The 20,312-nt window shown below is 46.1% G+C and overlaps 1 protein-coding gene across 1 annotated transcript in view; it reads right to left on the bottom strand.

The window, feature by feature from the left end:
- The window catches only part of myo15aa (myosin XVAa), a 198,675-nt gene that overhangs the window by 152,701 nt on the left and 25,662 nt on the right, over positions 1–20,312 (bottom strand). Inside the window, exons 6-13 of the mRNA XM_072481241.1 lie at positions 16,902–17,005; positions 16,690–16,753; positions 15,556–15,669; positions 12,470–12,631; positions 10,413–10,526; positions 7,478–7,536; positions 4,554–4,677; positions 1,880–1,975 (exon numbers count right to left, since the gene is read on the bottom strand). Of these exons, the coding sequence (XP_072337342.1) occupies positions 1,880–1,975; positions 4,554–4,677; positions 7,478–7,536; positions 10,413–10,526; positions 12,470–12,631; positions 15,556–15,669; positions 16,690–16,753; positions 16,902–17,005 (837 nt within the window). The remainder of the gene's footprint in view (positions 1–1,879; positions 1,976–4,553; positions 4,678–7,477; positions 7,537–10,412; positions 10,527–12,469; positions 12,632–15,555; positions 15,670–16,689; positions 16,754–16,901; positions 17,006–20,312) is intronic.

Genomic DNA, 20,312 nt, shown 5'->3' on the forward strand with positions numbered 1-20,312 from the left:
TTGATTGGCAGTTGGAGATATGTAGTGAGGGGGAAGGCAGCACTTACAGCTCTGCTAGAAGCAGTTGGTTAAACGGCTAGAGGCTGTTTAGCACAGGGCTAAATCGCTGGCTTTGAAAGCAGACCAAGGCAGGCCAGCAGCACGGTTTAATTCCCGTAACAGCCTCCCCGAACAGGCGCCGGAATGTGGCGACTAGGGGCTTTTCACAGTAACTTCATTTGAAGCCTACTTGTGACAATAAGCGATTTTCATTTTTTTCATTAGAGGCGGAATCTCTCCTCGGCTTTGTTAGAGGAAAAGCCATACCATGGAGTAATGGTTAAGAAAGCAAGTGCAGAGGTCTGAAGAATGGCTAGTTTAAGGGCATCACGGTACCACAGTGGTTAGCACAGTTGTCTTACAGCACCAGGTTCCCTGGTTTGGTTCCCGGCTTGGGTCACTGTCTGTGTGGAGTCTGCACGTTCTCCCCGTGTCGGCGTGGGTTTCTTCCGGGTGCTCCGGTTTCCCCCCAGTCAAAGATGTGCAGGTTAGGTAGATTGGCCAAGCTAAATTGCTCTTCCTGTCCAAAAAGGTTGGGTGGGGTTACTGGGTTATGGGGATAGTATGGAGGTGTGGACTTGGGTAGGGTGCACTTTCCAAGGGCTGGTGCAGACTCGATGGGCTGAATGGCCGCCTTCTGCACTGTAGATTCTATGATTCTATGAAACTAGAGTAATGAAGATACGTGTCCAAGAAGTTTGGAGTTAAGTGAACAGAGACCAAACTATTATTCAGACGAATTCAAGAGTAAACCAAGTGTTCTGAGATAAAGAGACAATGCAGTAACAAAATTTTAAGTGGGACAACAGTCTTCAAAGGTAAAACAAACGTCTGATGCTATTTTAATACAGTCTGGGAATCGAGAGTTAAAGCAATTGTGAGCAGTTTGCACAGCAGCCAAGACAAAGAGATCCTAAATGGATTGGTGTGAAATCCTGGACCAGATTCGCTAATAAAAGTGGAGCGGAAACTTTGTTTGAAGGTGTCATTTGGAAATCTGGTCTAGATTTTTGGAAAGCAAACCATTTTGGAAAGCTAAGATAAACCATACTTATGAGAGAAAATTTTAAAGTGAGTTTGGAAACACTCACGTGACAATCATTTTGGGGGGATTCGGAGGCGACATCCACAAACATTCAATTGTGGTTCAGAGTGGAGAGTATATTTGCCCACAGTCATCTTGTGTGCTTAAAAGGGACTTTGTGTTAATGAGAACGTTGTAGATTAAGATGTACTTTGTAATCCATGTTAACCCTAAAACCAGTGTGTAATTTTTAAGCAAATGGGGCGTAAAAGCATATTGTGTCATAATCCAACTTTGTCATATTTTTGAAATGTTTTTTCCTTGTTGTTAAAACTAATGAGTGGTCCTGTGACTCTGTTTCTCCATTTAAATTTTTTAAAAGTTAGTGTTTTGAGCCAGTGCTCTATTTTGGGGTCTTCCCATCTAGTTATAACATAACCTGGGACCGTAACAACGTGGATACAAAATTGGCTGCAAAGTAGGAAGCAGAGAGTAATTGTCAATGGATATTTGGGGGGCTGTAGGAAGGTTGGTAGCAGTGTTCCCCAGGGTTGGTCTTTGCTTTTCCTAATATACATTAATAATCTAGATCTTGGTGTGCAGGGGACAATTCCAAAGTTTGCGGTTGAGACAAAACTTGGAAGTATTGTAAACTGTGAGGAGGACAGCGTAGAACCTCAAAAGAACATGGACAATTTGGTGAACATTTCACGTCAATGAATTTCATTGGTGCTCACTGACATGCGTATATCGAGTGAAAGAAAAGTAGAGATCTTAATGTCAGATTAAATTTAAAACAAACCTTCAATCTCATACCTGCTCCAATTTGAAGATGATCTTATTGAAGAAGTATTGTAGGTATTCATTAGCATAATTAATGCATAGCTGTTCAAAACTGTTAACACTCAAATCCTGTAAATGAAATAAAATAATTAATGGAGAGTGTAGAATTAGAGATATAAGACTGTATGCATTGTGTGCTTAGCAAACGTGGACTGCAGAGATTTAGGGAGTGTTGTATTCAGAACCTCCTAAAACTTGAATTTGAATGGGCTTGTGGCACAAACGGTAGAGTGTCTGACTCCAGATCAGAAGGTTGCGTGATCAAATCACGTCAGGCTCACAGAGTTTTTCTGGGCAGTACAGTGGTTAGCATTGCTGCTTCACAGTGGCATGAACCCAGGTTCAATTCCTGCTCAGGTGACTGTCTGTGTGGAGTTTGAATGTTCTCCCAGTGTCTGTGTGGGTTTCCTCCGGGTACTGCGGTTTCCTCCCACAGTCCAAAGGTGTGCAGGTTAGGTGGATTGGTGCCTACCAGGTGCACATCACATAATATCCAGTAATAAATCACCATGGCCTAAACAGCCGCCGGTGTGTCTTTTTGATCTGGAGTGGGTGCTGTGATTCTAGTGAGCTGGCTTTTTAATCAGTATTCATCATATTCAAATAAATGAAAATGAGATTTGCAACATGCCATCATGGGCAACCTGACCCGCCATTAACGTCAGAAGTGGAAAATCATGAACTATTTTTATACCTGCGAGAAACTGATTTTTGGTAGTTCTAAGCATTTTCCCGTCCCGACCATCATGATGCCTGTGGGACCAGAAAATCCTGCCCAGAAGATAACAGCTGGGCCGAGGGTTAAAATCATGTGGGAAAATTATCCAAAATGTCCCATTCTCTTCTCGCAGGACGTAAAGACATCCGCTTAAACTGATGGTGTTCTTTTTTAAATCAAGGTCCAGTTATGTCACTATTTTAGCAGAACTAATGGGACGAGCAGCCAGGGTCACAAACTGTTCTTGATTTCTAAACACCTTGAGAATTTCCTGAGGACTAGGTCTGGTCCTATGATTTTGGGTTGAGAACTGACTGGGAATTACTGTCTCTTGGGCTTCAAGCTGCGTAATTTAACAACCACACCTCTGCCTGATCCCCACATTGGGTTAAAATGGGGCTCTGGGATTTAGCTACATTTAGAATAATTTATTTTAAAAATTTAAACATTTAGCGTGGTAGCATATGGGACTCAAAAGCTTAATTTGTAACATGTCTAACATGTGAATACAAAAAGCTACACCTTGACTCTAATTTCTTTGGTGGTGGTGGTGGTTGTTTTGGGGGGGGGGGGGGGGGGGGGATTTAGGCCACAGTGATTTTCCAGCTACTGGGGCCTGCTTTACAAATCCCACAATGCCACGGTCCTGCAATGACTAAACGCCCTGACACAGGCCAAGAGCGCAGACATAGGCCAAGTGTTCTGCCATAGGCAAAGAATCCTGACACGGGTCAAGGGTCCTAACACAGGCCAACGGTCTTGACACATGCCAAGAGTCCTGACACAGGCCAAGAGTCCTGACACAGGCCAAAGGTCCTGACACAGACCAAAGGTCCTGACATAGGCCAAAGGTCCTGACATAGGCCAAGAGTACTGATACAGGCCAAGAGTCCTGACACAGGCCAAGAGTCCTGACACAGGCCAAGGGACTTGACACAGACCAGGAGTCCTGACACAGGCCAAAGGTCCTGACACAGGCCAAGAGTCCTGACACAGACCAAAGGTCCTGACATAGGCCAAAGGTCCTGACATAGGCCAAGAGTCCTGATACAGGCCAAGAGTCCTGACACAGGCCAAGGGTCCTGGCACAGGCCTAGGGTCCTGACAAAGGCCAAGAGTCCTGACACAGGCCAAGAGTCCTGACACAGGCCAAAGGTCCTGACACAGACCAAAGGTCCTGACATAGGCCAAAGGTCCTGACATAGGCCAAGAGTACTGATACAGGCCAAGAGTCCTGACACAGGCCAAGAGTCCTGACACAGGCCAAGGGACTTGACACAGACCAGGAGTCCTGACACAGGCCAATGGTCCTGACACAGGCTAAAGGTCCTGGCACAGGCAAAAGGTCCTAACACAGGCAAAAGGTCCTGACACAGACCAAAGGTCCTGACACAGGCCAAGAGTCCTGATAACCTGGGGCTGGTTTAGCACACTGGACTAAATCGCTGGCTTTTAAAGCAGACCAAGGCAGGCCAGCAGCACGGTTCAATTTCCGTACCAGCCTCCCCGAACAGGCGCCGGAATGTGGCGACTAGCGGCTTTTCATAGTAACTTCCTTTGAAGCCTGCTTGTGACAATAAGCGATTTTCATTTTCATTTAATTTCATTCACACAGGCCGAGGGTCCTGACACAGGCCAAGGGTCCTGGCACAGGCCAAGTGTCCTCACACAGGCCGAGGTTCCTGACACAGGCCGAGGGTCCTGACACAGGCCAAGGGTCCTCACACAGGCCGAGGGTCCTGACACAGGCCGAGGGTCCTGACACAGGCCAAGGATCCTGACACAGGTCGTCCTGACACAGGTCAAGGCTGTTGCAGAATTTTGTTTTTATAAAACCCTGAAGGAGTAAGGACATTTTTATTTCATCACACTGGACTGATTAAGGACTTGCCACATCCCCACTGCTCCTTTTATTGGTACTTAGCATACCTCAAATCCATAAATATCTAAAATGGCTATGGACAAGGATTCTGTCTTGGGGGAAACCAACTTGTTTATCCTGTCAGTGAGCCAAGTGAAGAGCAGGGAGTAAAGGATCTTGGCAACAGCATCTCTGCAAGAAAAGAACAACAGTGATTACATCAATAATCTGGGATCAACTGGAAAACCTCTTGCCAAGCTGTCCTTGGCGACATTATCCACAAACATGCATCTGACGGCATCCGGTTCTATCTCTCTACCACCACTCTCGATTCTCCACTGCTTGGGATTTGTCATGTTGTTCGTCTGCCACCCTGTTTCCACCAGTTAAGTATTGTGAAGACCAAAGTCATTTTGGATCACCCAAAGTCCATTCCCGCATCACCGATTCCAGTTCCTACCCTGACGATGGTCTCACGCCGAATCGGAACATTCAGAATGTTAGCAGCAATTCAACCCCTGAGCTTCATTTCTGCCTCCATGTCCTTGCCATAACAAAGGCTATTTCCTGACTGTAACTGCGTAACAGGACAGAGAAAATAATCCTGACAGAATATATTCAAACATTTCAGGGCAGCAGGACAGAAGGACACCAGGTTCCGTTGTGAAGGCAAAATTTAGATTGACAATAAAGATAATTGTTATATGGAGACAACGGCTGGAAGCAGATTTGCAGGAAGGACAATGGAGTGGAGCCAATCAGCTGAGTGCTGAAATGGGGAGACAGTTGGGGAGGCGGTGGCATAGTGTATTGTCACTGGACTAGTAAACCAGAGACCCAGAGTCATGCTCTGGGGATGCAGGTTCAAATCCTGCCATTACAGATGGTGAAAACTCAATTCAATAAAAATCTGGAATTAGAAGTCTAATGATGACCATGAAACCATTGTCGATTGTCGTAAAAACCCATCTGGCTCACTAATGCCCTTTCGGGAAGGAAATCTCCCATCCTTACCTAGTCTGGCCTAAATGTGACTCCTGATCCACAGCAATGTGGTTGACTTTTAACTGCCCCCTCAAGGGCAATTAGGGATGAGTAATAAATGCTGGCACAGCCTGCGACGCCCATGACCCATGAACAATTTTTTAAAAAGGTCGGGTTAGTATTTTGTGTTAGGATTAGTTGAAATGTGTCAGAATTTTGTATGCAATCCCTTTTTTGTGATTGTTTATTTTTAAGTTTACATGGAGAGTATCAAAGTCAAACCTGTTTTTTGCATTTTGTGGAATGAGTCACAAAATCTCAAAACTGTCGCAGAGGCGGATGTGCTCAAATCCCTGTGTGGTGAGGGTCACTCTGCAAGTGGATATTCGGAGTGTTTTATCCATTCCATGTGTCACATCGGTACTTGGAAGTGGTATCTGGGGATCTCTGTGCCTTGGAGAATCTGACCTATTGAGGCCAGGACCCTTGGGGCTATGTGCCTACTCACTGGGTTGTTCTGATGAAGTTTTGTGGTCCTGGGTTTTGAGTTAGACAAGCGTTCAAAAGGCATCTTGACAAAAGCATGGATAGGATGGGTGTAGAGGGATAGCCACACAAGGAAGTGCTGAGGGTTTTGGCAAAGGTTGGTATCATGACCGGTACAGGCTTGGAGGGCCGAAGGGCCTGTTCCTGTGCTGTATTGTTCTTTGTTCTTTGAACCCACCACAACTCTTTTTGTGACTTCCAGGTTCAACTAATCTAATGCTCCTTTCACTGCTCTCCCATCTTCTATAGACTTCAGTTCATCCAAAATACTGCCACATGTGTCCTATCCTGCACTAAATCCAGCTCACTGAACAACCTGGTACGTTTTGCTGGGCATTAGCTTCCATTCTGATAAGAACATAGAGGAGCAGGAGTAAGGCCATTCAACCCTTCGAGCCTGCTTCGCCATTCAATAAGACCAATGTGAGGAGACAAGCTCAGTCTTGAGTACGTTTAAAGCAGAGATTGACAGATTTCTAAATACCAATGACGTAAAGGGATATGGGAATAGCGTGGGGGAAAGTGGATGATCAGCTTGATCATATTGAGTGGAAGAGTAGATTCACTGGGCTGAATAGCCTACTCCTGCTCGTATGTCCCTATGGTGAGAATGATCGTGGCCTCAACTCTACTTACCTGTCTGTCCTCGCAATGCACAAAGTTAACATTTTCATACTCAGTTTTGAATTGCCCATGGCCTTGAACCTGTGACCGTCTCTGCGTCCAACCGTCCCCGTGTCCACCAGTCCCTGAAATTCCTTTTGCGTTCTTTCAGGTACCCGTCATGAGCTCACCAGTGGGAGCCTGGAGGAACTTCCAGAAACCTGGAGAAGTGCGACTAGAGTTTCTACTGGCACACGTCTAATAGTCCCCAAGTTCATACCTTCCATCGTGTACATCTCCAGTAGACTAGGGACTGAAATTGTACAGGGGTTGGGCTAGTCCCCGGCTATCTCTCTGTGGAGTTCAGACTGTCTCACATCAGAATAACAGCAAGAGTCTTGTGGAAGTCCATGGAATTTCAGCTCATTACATCCACATCTCCAATAAACCCCCAACACCATGACCGCTCTGGAAGTAGGAAGTAAATCTCTCTCAAGATTTAAAAAAAACTTTGCCCATGAGAAAGCAATGAGCAGGTGCCCAGATCAAACTAAAAGAACAGAGTGCACACCTGGTATTCACAGAAGGGCACTGTATTTCTCTGAATGTAAAATAGTCAACAAAATATCAGCTGGCATATTTTCTCCATTTATTTTATTTAACACCATTGACCTAATATCATCAATTTTATTTCCAATTATCTTCCTACTTGATCCAATCGAGGTGCAGCCTCACAAGTTGTGATTTCTCCCTCACTCATAACCATCGTGGCATCTCAAGAAGCAACTTGCCTTGACAACATTTGACAGTTTTTTATTTATCAACATCATGAAGAGCAAGCAAACAACTATATTCATACCTGGCATCGACTGCACTTTCCACGGTTAGAGGAGTGAAAATCTTCTCCCTCATGGTTTCCTGAGGGGAAAAAAAGACAACGTAAGCTCCCTAGAGGGATTTTCCGGTCCCTCCTGCAATGGGACTAGAAAATCCCACCCAAGGTGAACAGGCCATTGGCTGGTCTGTCAAATCTTGTGCCCTGCCTGCGACGATCCCTGCTGTGGGCAGGACTGGAAAATTCACGCCACTCTCATGAACAATGCGTTAGTATGTAAATCTTTTGTTCATTCCAAGTATAACCATTCCTCTCCTCAGTGAATGTCACAATCAAACAATCTGGCAACAAAGATCCTTGGCATCCCTGACCTTTATTTCTGTACAGGTAGGGGGTTGGGGGAGTGGTTGGTTTGGGCAAGGGTAGTGGAATAGGTTGGGGAGGTGCTGGGCTTGGGAAGAGTTACTAGACAAGTTGGGGGAAGGGTTGTAGGGCCCCACTATACCACAAGCATATCCCACCTTTGGTGGGGCGTAGGTAGGTGGGTATGGATTGGAGGTAGACGCTGTTCAAGCTCTGCAGTCATGATATTCTAACTTATTTGTCTGGGTTTGGAGGTGCATTTCATTGTTGAACTATTTTTCAGAGGAAATCTGATTTTCCTCCGCATTCCCAAACCCGTTCCATTTTTATCTGCTGGTTTTTGCAGAGCGGTAATGTCTCCTACATGAATCTGTCCTAGCGGATGTTAGAATTATAGAATTTACAGTGCAGAAGGAGGCCATTCGGCCCATCGAGTCTGCACCGGCCCTTGGAAAGAGCACCCTACTTAAGCCCACATCTCCACCCTATCCCCGCAACCTAGTAACCCCACCTAACCTTTTGGGACACTAAGGGCAATTTAGCATAGCCAATCAACCTAGCCTGCACATGTGGCTTAGCCTGCACATGTTGGTGTCCCCTATAGAGGAGAGAGATGATTTAACTGACAACCCTCCCTGTTTCTGACTCCACTGATGAGTCATGGAGAAACTCAGCAGGTCAGAAAGAGATGTTCAGGAAAGTACAAAAACTTACTTCCTCTTTTTGTTGCAATTCTGAAGAACTGACACAGTTTGCAAGCAAGTTTAATGTCTGGGGGGGTGGGGGGGACCAATTCCTAAAGGCACCCCCCCCTGCAGCAAGGAGGAGACTGGTGCCTTTAATCTATGCCTCCTGAGCATTAAGAAAAGCACTTTTAACATCTAGGTTTGGAGCAATCCACAATGGGATCAGGGCCGCTTTGGTACATGTAGGCACAGGTGGAACAGTAGCAGCAGAAAGTGGCTTGCTAACCACCTGCATCTCTCCAAAGCTGGGAGGCACCACGACTACAAGTGACTCAATGGAGGAGCTGTACAATGCTGAGAAAATACCCACCTGAGTGGCTATACAGAAACAGGGTCAGTTACCCTGAAATAACTGACAATGTCAGAGGAGGAACTCTCTGTCTCGAGAGATTTTGACCTTTACAAAGAAGACCTTTAGCCAAGGGGAAGCCAGAGTCATGCTCTCTCAGGGGCCTTGAAAGTGATAGTGACCCTAAGTTTCTTTGCAATCGATTCTCTCCGAAGCTCCGCAACTGATTTCTGTGGGATCTCACAGTCCACAGCACACAGGTGCATCCAGCAGGTGACCAAAGCCCTTTTTGTCAGGGTGGATGACTTCAGGGCCAGCTCACACAGGGCAACAATATCTCTTTCGGCAAATATATATATTTACATTGAAGGGTTATAGGTCACCTCCAAGAGCATGTCAGGCCTTCCCTAGGATGATGTGTTGACATTGCATCGTTTGGTGCCCTTTTTTGCACAAAGGCGATAGGAGGAAGCAATTTAGCCTCGGACATGTTCCGACCCCAGATGCGAGCCAAGCACAATCTCGGTTCACAAACTGCACCCACAATCCACCTCTTCCCGAAATCTATGAAAATAGCAGGTGGATGCTGTTTTGTGGGTCGTGATGTAGCCTGACTCGCATTTTGTGACCCAAAGACGACCATTTAGCGATCCAAAGACAAACATTTGGCCCCAAGAGTCATAAGTTTGTGGGTTCAAGCCCTACTCCCCCTTTGGGCACATAACCTCGGCGAACACCCCAGAGCGCTGCACTGTGCGAGTTGTACTTTTGTTAATGAGACACTGAACCATTAGATTCCTCAACCAACACCTAAAACAGATAGTCTGATCTTTATCTCATTGACTGTGAAGCAGTTTTGCACACCCAAAGTATTGAAAGTTGCAATGCAAGTTCCTTCATTCTCAGCAACAAGTGTATACATAAAACATTCAGGAAGTGACATTTTTGCTTAAAGCAGATCATAAGAACTGCAATGGAGAGTTTTGTTGGTTTGATATAAAATTTGCATCAGGGAGACTAAAGTGGAGAGGCACTGCCAAGGAAATCAGGGGTAGTGGACTAAGTGGGCATAAGCAATTTGCATTGCAGAAGTGTATGGATGTGGGTAGACAGACTCCCAGCGAGGTAATGGAGGAGGAGGGTGCGGTCAGTTGTTTCGAATGCTGTGGGCTGCGAGTGTTATCAGTGAAAGGCAGTAGTCGGATGAGGGTGATAGCTGATTTAAACAGGGCAGCATGGGGACTCTACATTGCTCCAAGATCAGGGTGTCATAGGACAATGTTAAACACACAGGACAATGCTAAGCAGACAGAGCTCTTTCATTCGAAAGCAGTTTCTGTATCTTTTGCAATTGTATTTCAACAAGTGTGCTGCTCATGCTGGTATGGATTCCTATCTGGTTTGGCTCCACTGTATTGTATATTTATGCAGTACTTTGAATCTGACACTGCCTGGGAACCTCAGCTTCTCTACTTAGTAGGACGGTTTCCACGTGGAGGCTGACTGCTAAATGCTTAATTATGAGGTTGTAGCATCTGCAGCTTCAGTGAACTGAACTTACTGTCACTTTGTACGTGATGGACCTCTGCAGCCCCTCAGGAGAGATCTGTAACAGTTCTGCCACCACTCGGATCTCACGAGCACTTACCACTGAGGCAATCTCCTGCGAGTCAGTCTGTAACATTTAAGCATGTGAGTATATCAATGAGACAGATTCCAGTCAATCTTTAACTGCCAGGCTTCTTCTTTGAAAAATTAACAATGAGGTCCAACAATGTATAACACGTGGGAACAATTTACCAATATTCCTACTGACAAGTCACATCAGCAGTGACTATAATAGAACCTCTCAGCTGAATTTGGGAGTTTATTACAAAATAATAATCCAATAATAATAAAATAGTCCTCTCAAATGCAATTTAATTCTTCCAAGGATCTATTGGGGGCGATTCTCCGAACCCCGCGGCGGGAAGGAGAATCGGCGCAACTGCACCACTCCGCCCCGTCACCGGCGGGCGGTTCTCCGAGGTGCTGAGAATCGGCGCAAGCCGCGGGCCGCTGGAATCGGCAGGGCCGGCGATTCTCCGGCCCGGATGGGCCAAGCGGCCGCGCCGATACAAGAGTCCCGCCGGCGCCGTTCACCTCTGGTCTCTGCTGGCGGGAACTCTGTGGGAATGGTCGGGGGCAGCCGGTGGGGGGGGGGGGGGGAAGGGGTGCTCTTCACCAGGGGGGACCTCCGATGGGGTCTGGCCCACGATCGGGGCGCACCGATCAGCGGGCCGGCCTCTCCCCCCCCCCCGGGCCTACTTCCTGGTGCAGCCGGCCCCTGAACATCGACTCCATGTTGAGTCAGGGCCGGCGCGCAGAAGAAGTCCCCCGCGCATGCGCGGGTTGGCGCGGTGCCAAGGAGGCAGGAGCGGCGTGAACCGCTCCAGAGCCATGCTGGCCCCCTGTGGGGGCCAGAATCGTACTTAACCGGGCCCTGTTCGCGCCGTTGTGAAACATGACGGCGTTCACGACGGCGCAAACTCTTGGGCCCAATATTGGAGAATCGCCCCCTAGATTCTAGTGCAAACCTTCAAAACTTCTTAATTAGAATAGATGTGGCATACTGCTGTATATCTGTTATTCTATCTATCAACCTTTAAACTCCTCAATTAAATTGCAGCTTGCAACTCACCTCTATTGTTAGGTCTCCATTATTCTGGTTATAAGCCAACATTAAGTCTTTGATTAGATCCCAGCATGTAATTCATTCCTCATGGTTAATTTACCTGGTATGTTGCCCCCAAGGAGCCTGAACAGAGGGTGACGGGTGACATATGTCAGATACAATGAAGCCAAAGCTCACGGAACCCCGACCTGCACCGACAGGACTGCCTCTCACATTTACAGCCAAAACCGCAATGGTGTTCTCACTAAACCACTACTTTGAAGAGAAGGGGAGTTATGCTTGGTGTCTGGGCTAAATTGTTATCTGTCAACCAATTCACCTAACTAGATTAACTGGTCAATATCACAGGGCTGTTTGTGCGGTTCACTGCCACATTTCCTACATTCCAACAGGAATTAAACTTCAATAGTACTTGATTCATAGAATTTACAGTGCAGAAGGAGGCCACTCGGCCCATCGAGCCTGCACCGGCTCTTTGAAAGAGCACCCTACCCAAGCCCACACCTCCACCCTATCCCCATAACCCAGTTACCCCACCCAACACTAAGGGCAATTTTGGACACTAAGGGCAATTTAGCATGGCCAATCCACCTAACCTGCACATCTTTAGACTGTGGGAGGAAACCGGAGCACCCGGAGGAAACCCACGCAGTCACAGGGAGAACGTGCAGACTCCGCACAGACAGTAAACCAAGCCGGGAATCGAACCTGGGACCGTGGAGCCGTGAAGCAATTGTGCTAACCACCATGCTACCGTGCTGCCGGGCTATAAAGCATCCAGTAGTCATGAAAGGTGCTCTACAAGTGCAAGGTTTTCTCTCTTTTCAAAGGCCATTGGTCTAAAACATTAGCCGTATCTTTCTCTCTCCGCAATGCTGCCTGGCCAGCTGAGTGTTTCCAGCATTTTCTATTTTTACTTCCGTGCAAGAGTTTAAAACTCAAACCTCATATTTCTCAAAATAGACATTCCCGAGATGAAGAACTGAAGAGAGAATGCGGAATATGCTGTTCTGATCATCCGGGCTAAAACTCAGCACCTCCATCGAGCTGAGCAGCCTGAGGAAATCCTCCCCATCATCCTTCCCAGAAATTTCACAATTTCCACCCTGAAAAAAACAAATTTTGTTTTCACCTGAGTCTGAGTGGATAATGTTCTGACTATGATTAATACCACTGTCCAGCCAATCAAATGCACCGTATGTGATATTAGGTGGCTGAGTACACTGAACACAACAAAGATTATGTGACCTGACAATATCCTAACTGTAGTGCACTTGACATAACCACGGAACAAGGCACTCGAGTCCAGCTACAACTCTGGCATCTACTCAACAATAGGTTAAATTGTCCACATAGGTCATAAAATAGAACCGATAGAATCCCTACAGTGTGGAAGGGGGCCTTTCAGCCCATCAGGTCTGGGCACTGACCCTTCGAAAGAGCACTCTACCTAAGCCCAGTCCCCCGCAAACCCAGTTAATCGGCACGTCTTCAGACATGAAGGTGCAGTTTATCATGGCCAATCCGCCTAACCTCCTGTGGGAGGAAATCAAAGCACCTGGAGGAAACCCACGCAGACACGAGGAGAACATGTAAACTCCAGAAAGACAAGCACCCAAGGCATGAGTCAAATCTGCGTCCAATGCATTGCGAGGCAGCAGTGCTAACCACTGTGCTACTGTGAGCTCCCATCCTCAATAGGCAGGTTAATTATAACTGGCCAAAAGGGGCGCGCTGTGGATAGCACTGGGACTGCGGTGCTGAGGACCCGGGTTCGAATCCCGGCCCTGGGTCGCTGTCCGTGTGGAGTTTGCACATTCTCCCCATGTCTGCGTGGGTTTCACTCCCACAACCCAAAGATGTGCAGGTTAGGTGGATTGGCCACGCTAAATTGCCCCTTAATTGATAAAAAAAAAATTGGGTTCTCTAAATTTAAAAACAAACTGGCCAAATGATACCCCTGCGACCTCCATCCAATCACCAACAAACAGACAGTAGAAGACATCAATAGTGTCATCAAATTGTCTGCATGACACAAGGAGATCTTGCAAAATGGAGGTCAATGGTGTACGGTCAATAGCATCAAAGGTAAATCATTCAGCAGCTGGAATCATAGCTGGCACACAGGAAGATTCTGTTTTCACCTGAGTCTGAGTGGATAATGTTCTGACTATGATTAATACCACTGTCAAGCCGAAAAGCCAACTATCAAACCCAGGACATCATTAACAGTGATTCACAAAACACAGTCTATTAGGAAAGAGTTAACGTCCCCAGTACCTAAGTTAGAATTGGAGCTTTAATTGTTTAATAGACTGCACTTATTGTTTGATAGACTGCACACATATATAAAGGGGATACAGGTGGCACTGTGGATTGGAGGAGACATGATTGTAAAACACAATAAAATTGGAGTTGAAGAAGTCAAGACTTGCTTTCTCGCTCTTATTAGTTGGCATTGGAGCATAACACAGTCCTTGACTCAACAATCTGCAGCTGCGGCACCAATGATTTACTTTCCTTCATAAGATCAGGAGTACCGTTCCTCTGATAATGAAGCAGCATGTTCCAGTCAAAGCAGGATTTGGAGACCATCCAGATTTGGGCTGGTGGCAAGTGGCAGAAAATATGCCATAAATGTATCAGGGAAGGATCATTGCTGAAAAGGGAAGGGCCAGAAATCGCCACCTTCAATTAAGTCACCATTGATGGATTTCCCACCATTAACATCTCGGGCATCACTAACCGGAATCTTAACCCCACCAGCCAGACAAACACCAGAGCAGGTCAGAGTCTACACTTTGCAATGACTGGTTCACTTCTTGATTCCCCTCCAAAGTCCCTCTATTACCTACATGGCTCAGCCAAAAATGGCTTCTTATATTAATTCTGGGGATGTGAGAGCTGCTGGCTAAGACCATCAGTTTTTGCCCATACTTAGTTGCCGTCGAGTAATTCGTGGTGTGCCACCTTCTTGAACTGCTGCAGTGCATGTAGGTACACCTAGGATTTTGACTCACTGATGGCGAAGGAACGGCAATATAGTTCCATGTCATCACAATATGTAACTTTTTGTGTAACGTTCATGTAGTGGTGTTCCCATATGTCTGCTGCTCTTGTTCGTCCAGGTAACAGAGGTCATGGGTTTTGGCAGGTGCTGTCAATAGAACCTTGGCAAGTTGCTGCAGTGCACCCTGAAGATGGTATACATTGCTGCCATTGTGCACCAGCAGTGGAGGGAGTGAATGTTTGAGTTGTCAATCAAGCAGGCTGCTTTGTTCTGGATGGTACTTGCCCGGATATAGGTATAGCTGCAAAAGTACTCAAGACGCTCAGCACATCCAAGGCAAAAATATTCTCTGGCTTGATTCCCCTACTGCTGGACTCAATCTCCAACTGCTCCTCTGCAGGTGTACCATGGATGCAATTTTTACAATTTACATGAAGCACTGCAGCAACTCCGAGGTCACTTCACCAACAACGCAAACTCATGATCTCGACCAACGAGAAGCACAAGGGCAGAAATGTCTTGGGAACATCATCACCCCAAGTCACACATCACTACTTTGACATTCATCATCACTGTATGGCATCCTGGAATTCTTTACCAAACGCTATTGTGGAAACACTTCTAACACACTGATTGCAACGGTTCCAGGCAAAGGCACACCACCAGGGATGGACAATAAATGTGATCATGACAGCATTGCCCACATGGCTAGAACAAATAAAGAAAAACTAATTGAGCACCGATGAGGATTGAACCATTTTGTAATTTTCTTTGTTCTTTTCTAAACAGATATATGAACGGGCGGGGAACAGAGGGAAGTAGATCCTTGGAAAATAGGCGACAGGTTTAGATAAAGGATCTGGATCGGCGCAGACTGGGAGGGCCGAAGGGCCTGTTCCTGTGCTGTAATTTTCTTTGTTTCATAAAGCATTTCTTGTTGCAACTTACTCCTACATCAGGTAACACGTTAGTCACTGAGCAATTAGAGAAGGTTGTCTCTGCATCTTTTAAAGAACTTACTTGATTCAGGTAGTAGTATGTCTCAGCCTCCTGAAGGTAGAATCTATTTTTCTGTTGACTCGAGAGACCTGCCAGCATCTCATAGAAAATGTGGTAATTTCTTTCATTTTTGGCCTAGATATTGAAAAATGTAAAGAAAGCTCATCACCAGGGTAAAATATTTCACGCTCCCCAACAAATTTGAATTCATCAGTGGATTCAATTTCCTTTGTGGGAGGAGTCCTTGTTATACTGCATTGGCTAACAAGTTCTCATTAATTTTTATTGTATTAACATAATGAATGAAGCTATGTTGAAATAGCAACGGCAAATTATGCCAATACATAACCTGTGCAAAAAGACAGGCGGACGCTGGAAACAAAAGGCACTGGGAAGATGGTTGGCTAGTATTAGGTAAAAGAAAAGCACACATTCACCAATCAACAAAGTTTATGTGACAGGAAAAGTGAATAGGGGAATTTACTCAAATCTGATAGGTGAACAGGAGGGGAAACACACAGAGGCCAACTATCTTTCGGTGAAGATATGGTCTGCTTGGGAATAGGAGTAATCCCCATTCCCATTGCCAACAGGCCAAGAATGTACAAAATAATTCACTGCTGGCATTGCACGAACTGGAGGTAATTTTAATGTAACCCAACCAGAGGGTAGCTGACAGGATTAGATCACCACACAGTTTATATCCTGAATTTACTCTCCATTGATTGCAACACACCAGACATGTTAGGTTAAAATTGGCCCCAGTGAATCCATTCTCCTCATATACTAAGACATAGCCTGGAAACAATGGCTGCACATGTACATTTTGTAGCCAAAACCACTGGATTCTGATGGGGATTCTGGTCAAGGGCCAGAGTACCAAGTCAGTGGCAACACTCCCAATGTAATATACATCACAGGCAGGTCTTTCACTTTACTGCACGTTGAGACCATTTGAAATAGGTTCTGTTTTATCGACACATCACTGCTGACATGGAGTTGGTGTACACTTGTGGTACACGTGGGGTCTGTGCAAGGTACGACTACTCTTCACACATGCCATGCAACATCACTAAATAGAAATGACAGCTTGACCAGAGATATACAGAGAGTGGCAGTGTGATTTGAAACCTAAAAATGGACCACAGCACACACCTGAAACACAATCCTCGACTTCTCGAGAAGATACTGCGAGGTTATGGCACCGCATATCACCCCACTATAAAGAAAGAATGTCATCAGTACAGAGACAAAATCAATGTTTGAAGCCGTGACACGGAATCTTAGAGGGCCTCATTGAGTGACTCAGCAAATGAACGGGCAGGTAGAATTTTAGATTGTGCGAGCAGACAAACACTAATACTTACTCCTGCAAAAATATTTCCATGTATTTCCCAAACCTACTGGAGTTGTCATTTCGAACAGTTTTGGCATTCCCGAAGGACTCCAGGAGGGGCGTGGCTTCAAGGATCTGTTCAGGGAAAGTTTAAAATAATCACCGACTCTTCACCCTAACCGTGCACAGAATAACAGCAAATCACTTAGAGACTCAATTAAGTTGACCTATTTTGATGTGCTGCACTCCCAAAGGGAAATACATCTCTGTAAACAGATTGGTGATCTGTCTCACTCACTTTGCGATCTGCCCCATGCATACTCAGGACCAACTTGCCGCCTGTCGCGAGAGAACTCCACACTTTATTTAATAATGCTCTCCCTACCTCCTTGTGAGTGCCCTACACTCTGTCTAAAAGCGTTCCACCAGTCATGAGAGTGCCTTTAACTTCACCTATCTTGAGGTTGTTTTATTCAGTGTTTAATTGCCTGATACCTGGCCGACCGGGCTTTCAGCTGACACAATGGCTGCACATACACACTGTCAAGCAAGGGCCACTGGATTCTGATGGGGATTTGGGATGCTTGAAACAATATTCACAATGCTTGCAATTTTTGCATTTTTTGAACTGTTTTGAGACAAGAAGTGAAAACCTCTAGCAATTTTCGATTTTATATATTTACAGAAATCATGCAGTTTCCAGCATATAAATGCAGGAGATACAGGTCAGATGTGACAGCATCTTAGAAGTGAAAAGATACTCAGTCAATTCGACTGTTGGCATCAAGTGGGAAGCCCATACAAAGGATAAGCAGACAAGTATCGACAGGCAGTCAGCTCACTACCCTGCATTTCCTAACTAGCGCAACAACTAAAGTCAACCATGGGTAAAGATCTGGTTGAAGATCGTTTGTTGGACTGAGTTTTGCCCTAAGACATGAACCATCGTGTTTGCAGATGCTGATGGGGCCAACTGTACTTCCAGAATTTCCAGCTTTAATTTCAGGGTTCCATCGTTTGTTAAATACTTTTGAATGACAGTGTTGCCTCTTTAATTGCATTTGAAGCATTCTGACCTTATAATGGAGACATTCACAGCAACCATTATCGTACCTCAATCTTCACAGGCATCACGGAGCAAGAATAAGAAAAAGGCAAAAGCTGTAAACAACACCGAACATATGATACACACCACCAAAACCACCATGAACCCTCTCCAATTCAAAGCAGAAGCCTACTATTTTGTCCTTGTACAAGACCTTGGTCAGGTCTCCGTCGCAATACTGTGTCCAGTTTTGGTCTCCTCACATGGTGGATGATAGATCCACTAGATCCCAAAATAGCACATATTAGTCACCAAGATAGTTTAAAAAAGCTAGGACTTTACACTTTAGATGAGTGTCGATTTAGGATGATCTGATCAAAGTTTATAACATGTTGAAAGGAACAGACTGTATTTCACTTTATAGTTTGTTTCAATTAGACATGTTAGGGATCACTTGGAATCAAAATCTTTAGCTGTAGATCAGATCTAGGTTGAAGTCAGGAGGTGGTCCATTACTCAGAGAATATTGGATCTCCCTTGGAGCAAGCTGCAGATTCATACAGTGGTCACCTATTTGCTGAGTCACTTCAAGCAAGAACTGGAGTTGTTAATGGTTTGCGTAGTCATCAGCTCTTTCTTGGGGTAGGTACAGGAGAGAATTCAGGGCCAGAATGACCCTCGGCTAGTTTCCATCACCTAGATGGGTTGAAGACGAATTTCCCAGGTTTATCCCATGATTTGGTATGGGTTTTTAACCTTCTTGTCTTCTCTCTCAGGAGATAGAACAATGTATATATTGTACACACGGGGCACTGCAATTGTGCAAGTCAGGCTGGATGGAGGGTGCTGGGGAGGGTGGGGGTCTTTATCTGCCCACCTTTATTCATAGAACAGCAGTAGCTGACTTCCAAATTATGGCATTCCCAACCTAAAACGATTGGCTGAAACTGCACAGGAACTAAAGAACCCCAAACAGACAAAGTCAAATTTTTACATCTCTGTTTTTCTTTGGATTATGTCAGTTTGAACCAGTTTATCTATTCAGTCACATGTTTTAGCTTCAGATCCAGGGTGAAAATCTGAAATTCTCTCTTCAAAATCAGTAAACGCTGGGGGTCAATTGAAATTTTCAAGACTGAGATGGGTAAGTGTATCAAGAGTTAAGACCATAAGATATAAGGTGCAAGTCAACTAATTGGGAACAAAGTCCCATAGTGAGCGCGTTTAGCTGCGTGTTTCCTGGCGCTTGCTAAATGGTTGCGTTGTCTCAGGGGGCTCAGTAGGGAACGCGCAGCCGAGGCTGCACATAACCGTGTTTTGTTCCCTGAGGAGCTCCGCTCGCCGGAACTTCCCAGATCTCCGAGGCCCGCAAAGCGACCCCAGCCTGAACGCATTATGGGAGGGTCCCTGACCTCCTCACTTCTCCCCCCCCCCTCTCCCGTACCCCCAACACCCACGCAGTGCACCCTGGCCCAATACCAGCTTGGCACCTTGGCATTCCCACACTGGCACCCAGATGGCACTGCCAGCGTGCCAGGTTGGCAATGACAGTGTTCCCGGATGGCATCAGCAGTACCAGGGCACCATCCTGCCCAAAGGGCATGCAGTTGGGAGCCTCCGATCCCCGGGGAGATCCCCACAAATGTCGTTCCGTCTGGTCCCCGTGTGTGGGGACCAGTGTTGAATGACGCTCGCCCGAGGTCGCCGAGGCAAAGGGGATGAATCCCAAAGCCTCAGGTACCTCACAAATCTGCACATTAGAGTGAGACTAGCTGTCACATTCTAATTTGCAGATTTTCCAAAAGGTGATCCGCCCACAATGAGCGGGATTTACTTTGCAACATCTCGCGAGATCACATTGGATCTCGCGAGTCGTTGCGAGCTTTTATTGGCCATGCTGCGCCACGGCGAGCTGCTTTTCAGGCACAGCGTGGCCATTGGATTGCACCCTTAGGATCACAAGTAGGTCATTCAGTCCATCGAGTCTGCTCTGCCAGTCAATGAGATCATAGAACATAGAGTGCCATCGGTCTGCACCGACCCACTTAAGCCCTCACTTCTTTGTAACCCAATAACCCCATCTAACCTTTTTCTTTGGACACTAAGGCAATTTATCATGGCCGATCCACCTAACCAGCACATCTTGAGACTGTGGGAGGAAACCGGAGCACCCGGAGCAAACCCACGCAGATACGGGGAGAACGTGCAGACTCTGCACAGTCAGTGACCCAACGGGGGATTGAACCCGAGACCCTGGTTCTGTGAAGCCACAGTGCTAACCACTGTGCTACCGTGGGCCAACATCCACTGATACAGTCCAGGCTGGTACGTGAAGTATTAACACGTGAAAAATCATGGAACCCCCAAAAAGGGTTGAGCCCTTTTGTGACCCAAACT

The sequence above is a fragment of the Scyliorhinus torazame genome, chromosome 17, assembly GCF_047496885.1.
Source record: "Scyliorhinus torazame isolate Kashiwa2021f chromosome 17, sScyTor2.1, whole genome shotgun sequence".
Lineage (NCBI taxonomy): Eukaryota > Metazoa > Chordata > Chondrichthyes > Carcharhiniformes > Scyliorhinidae > Scyliorhinus > Scyliorhinus torazame.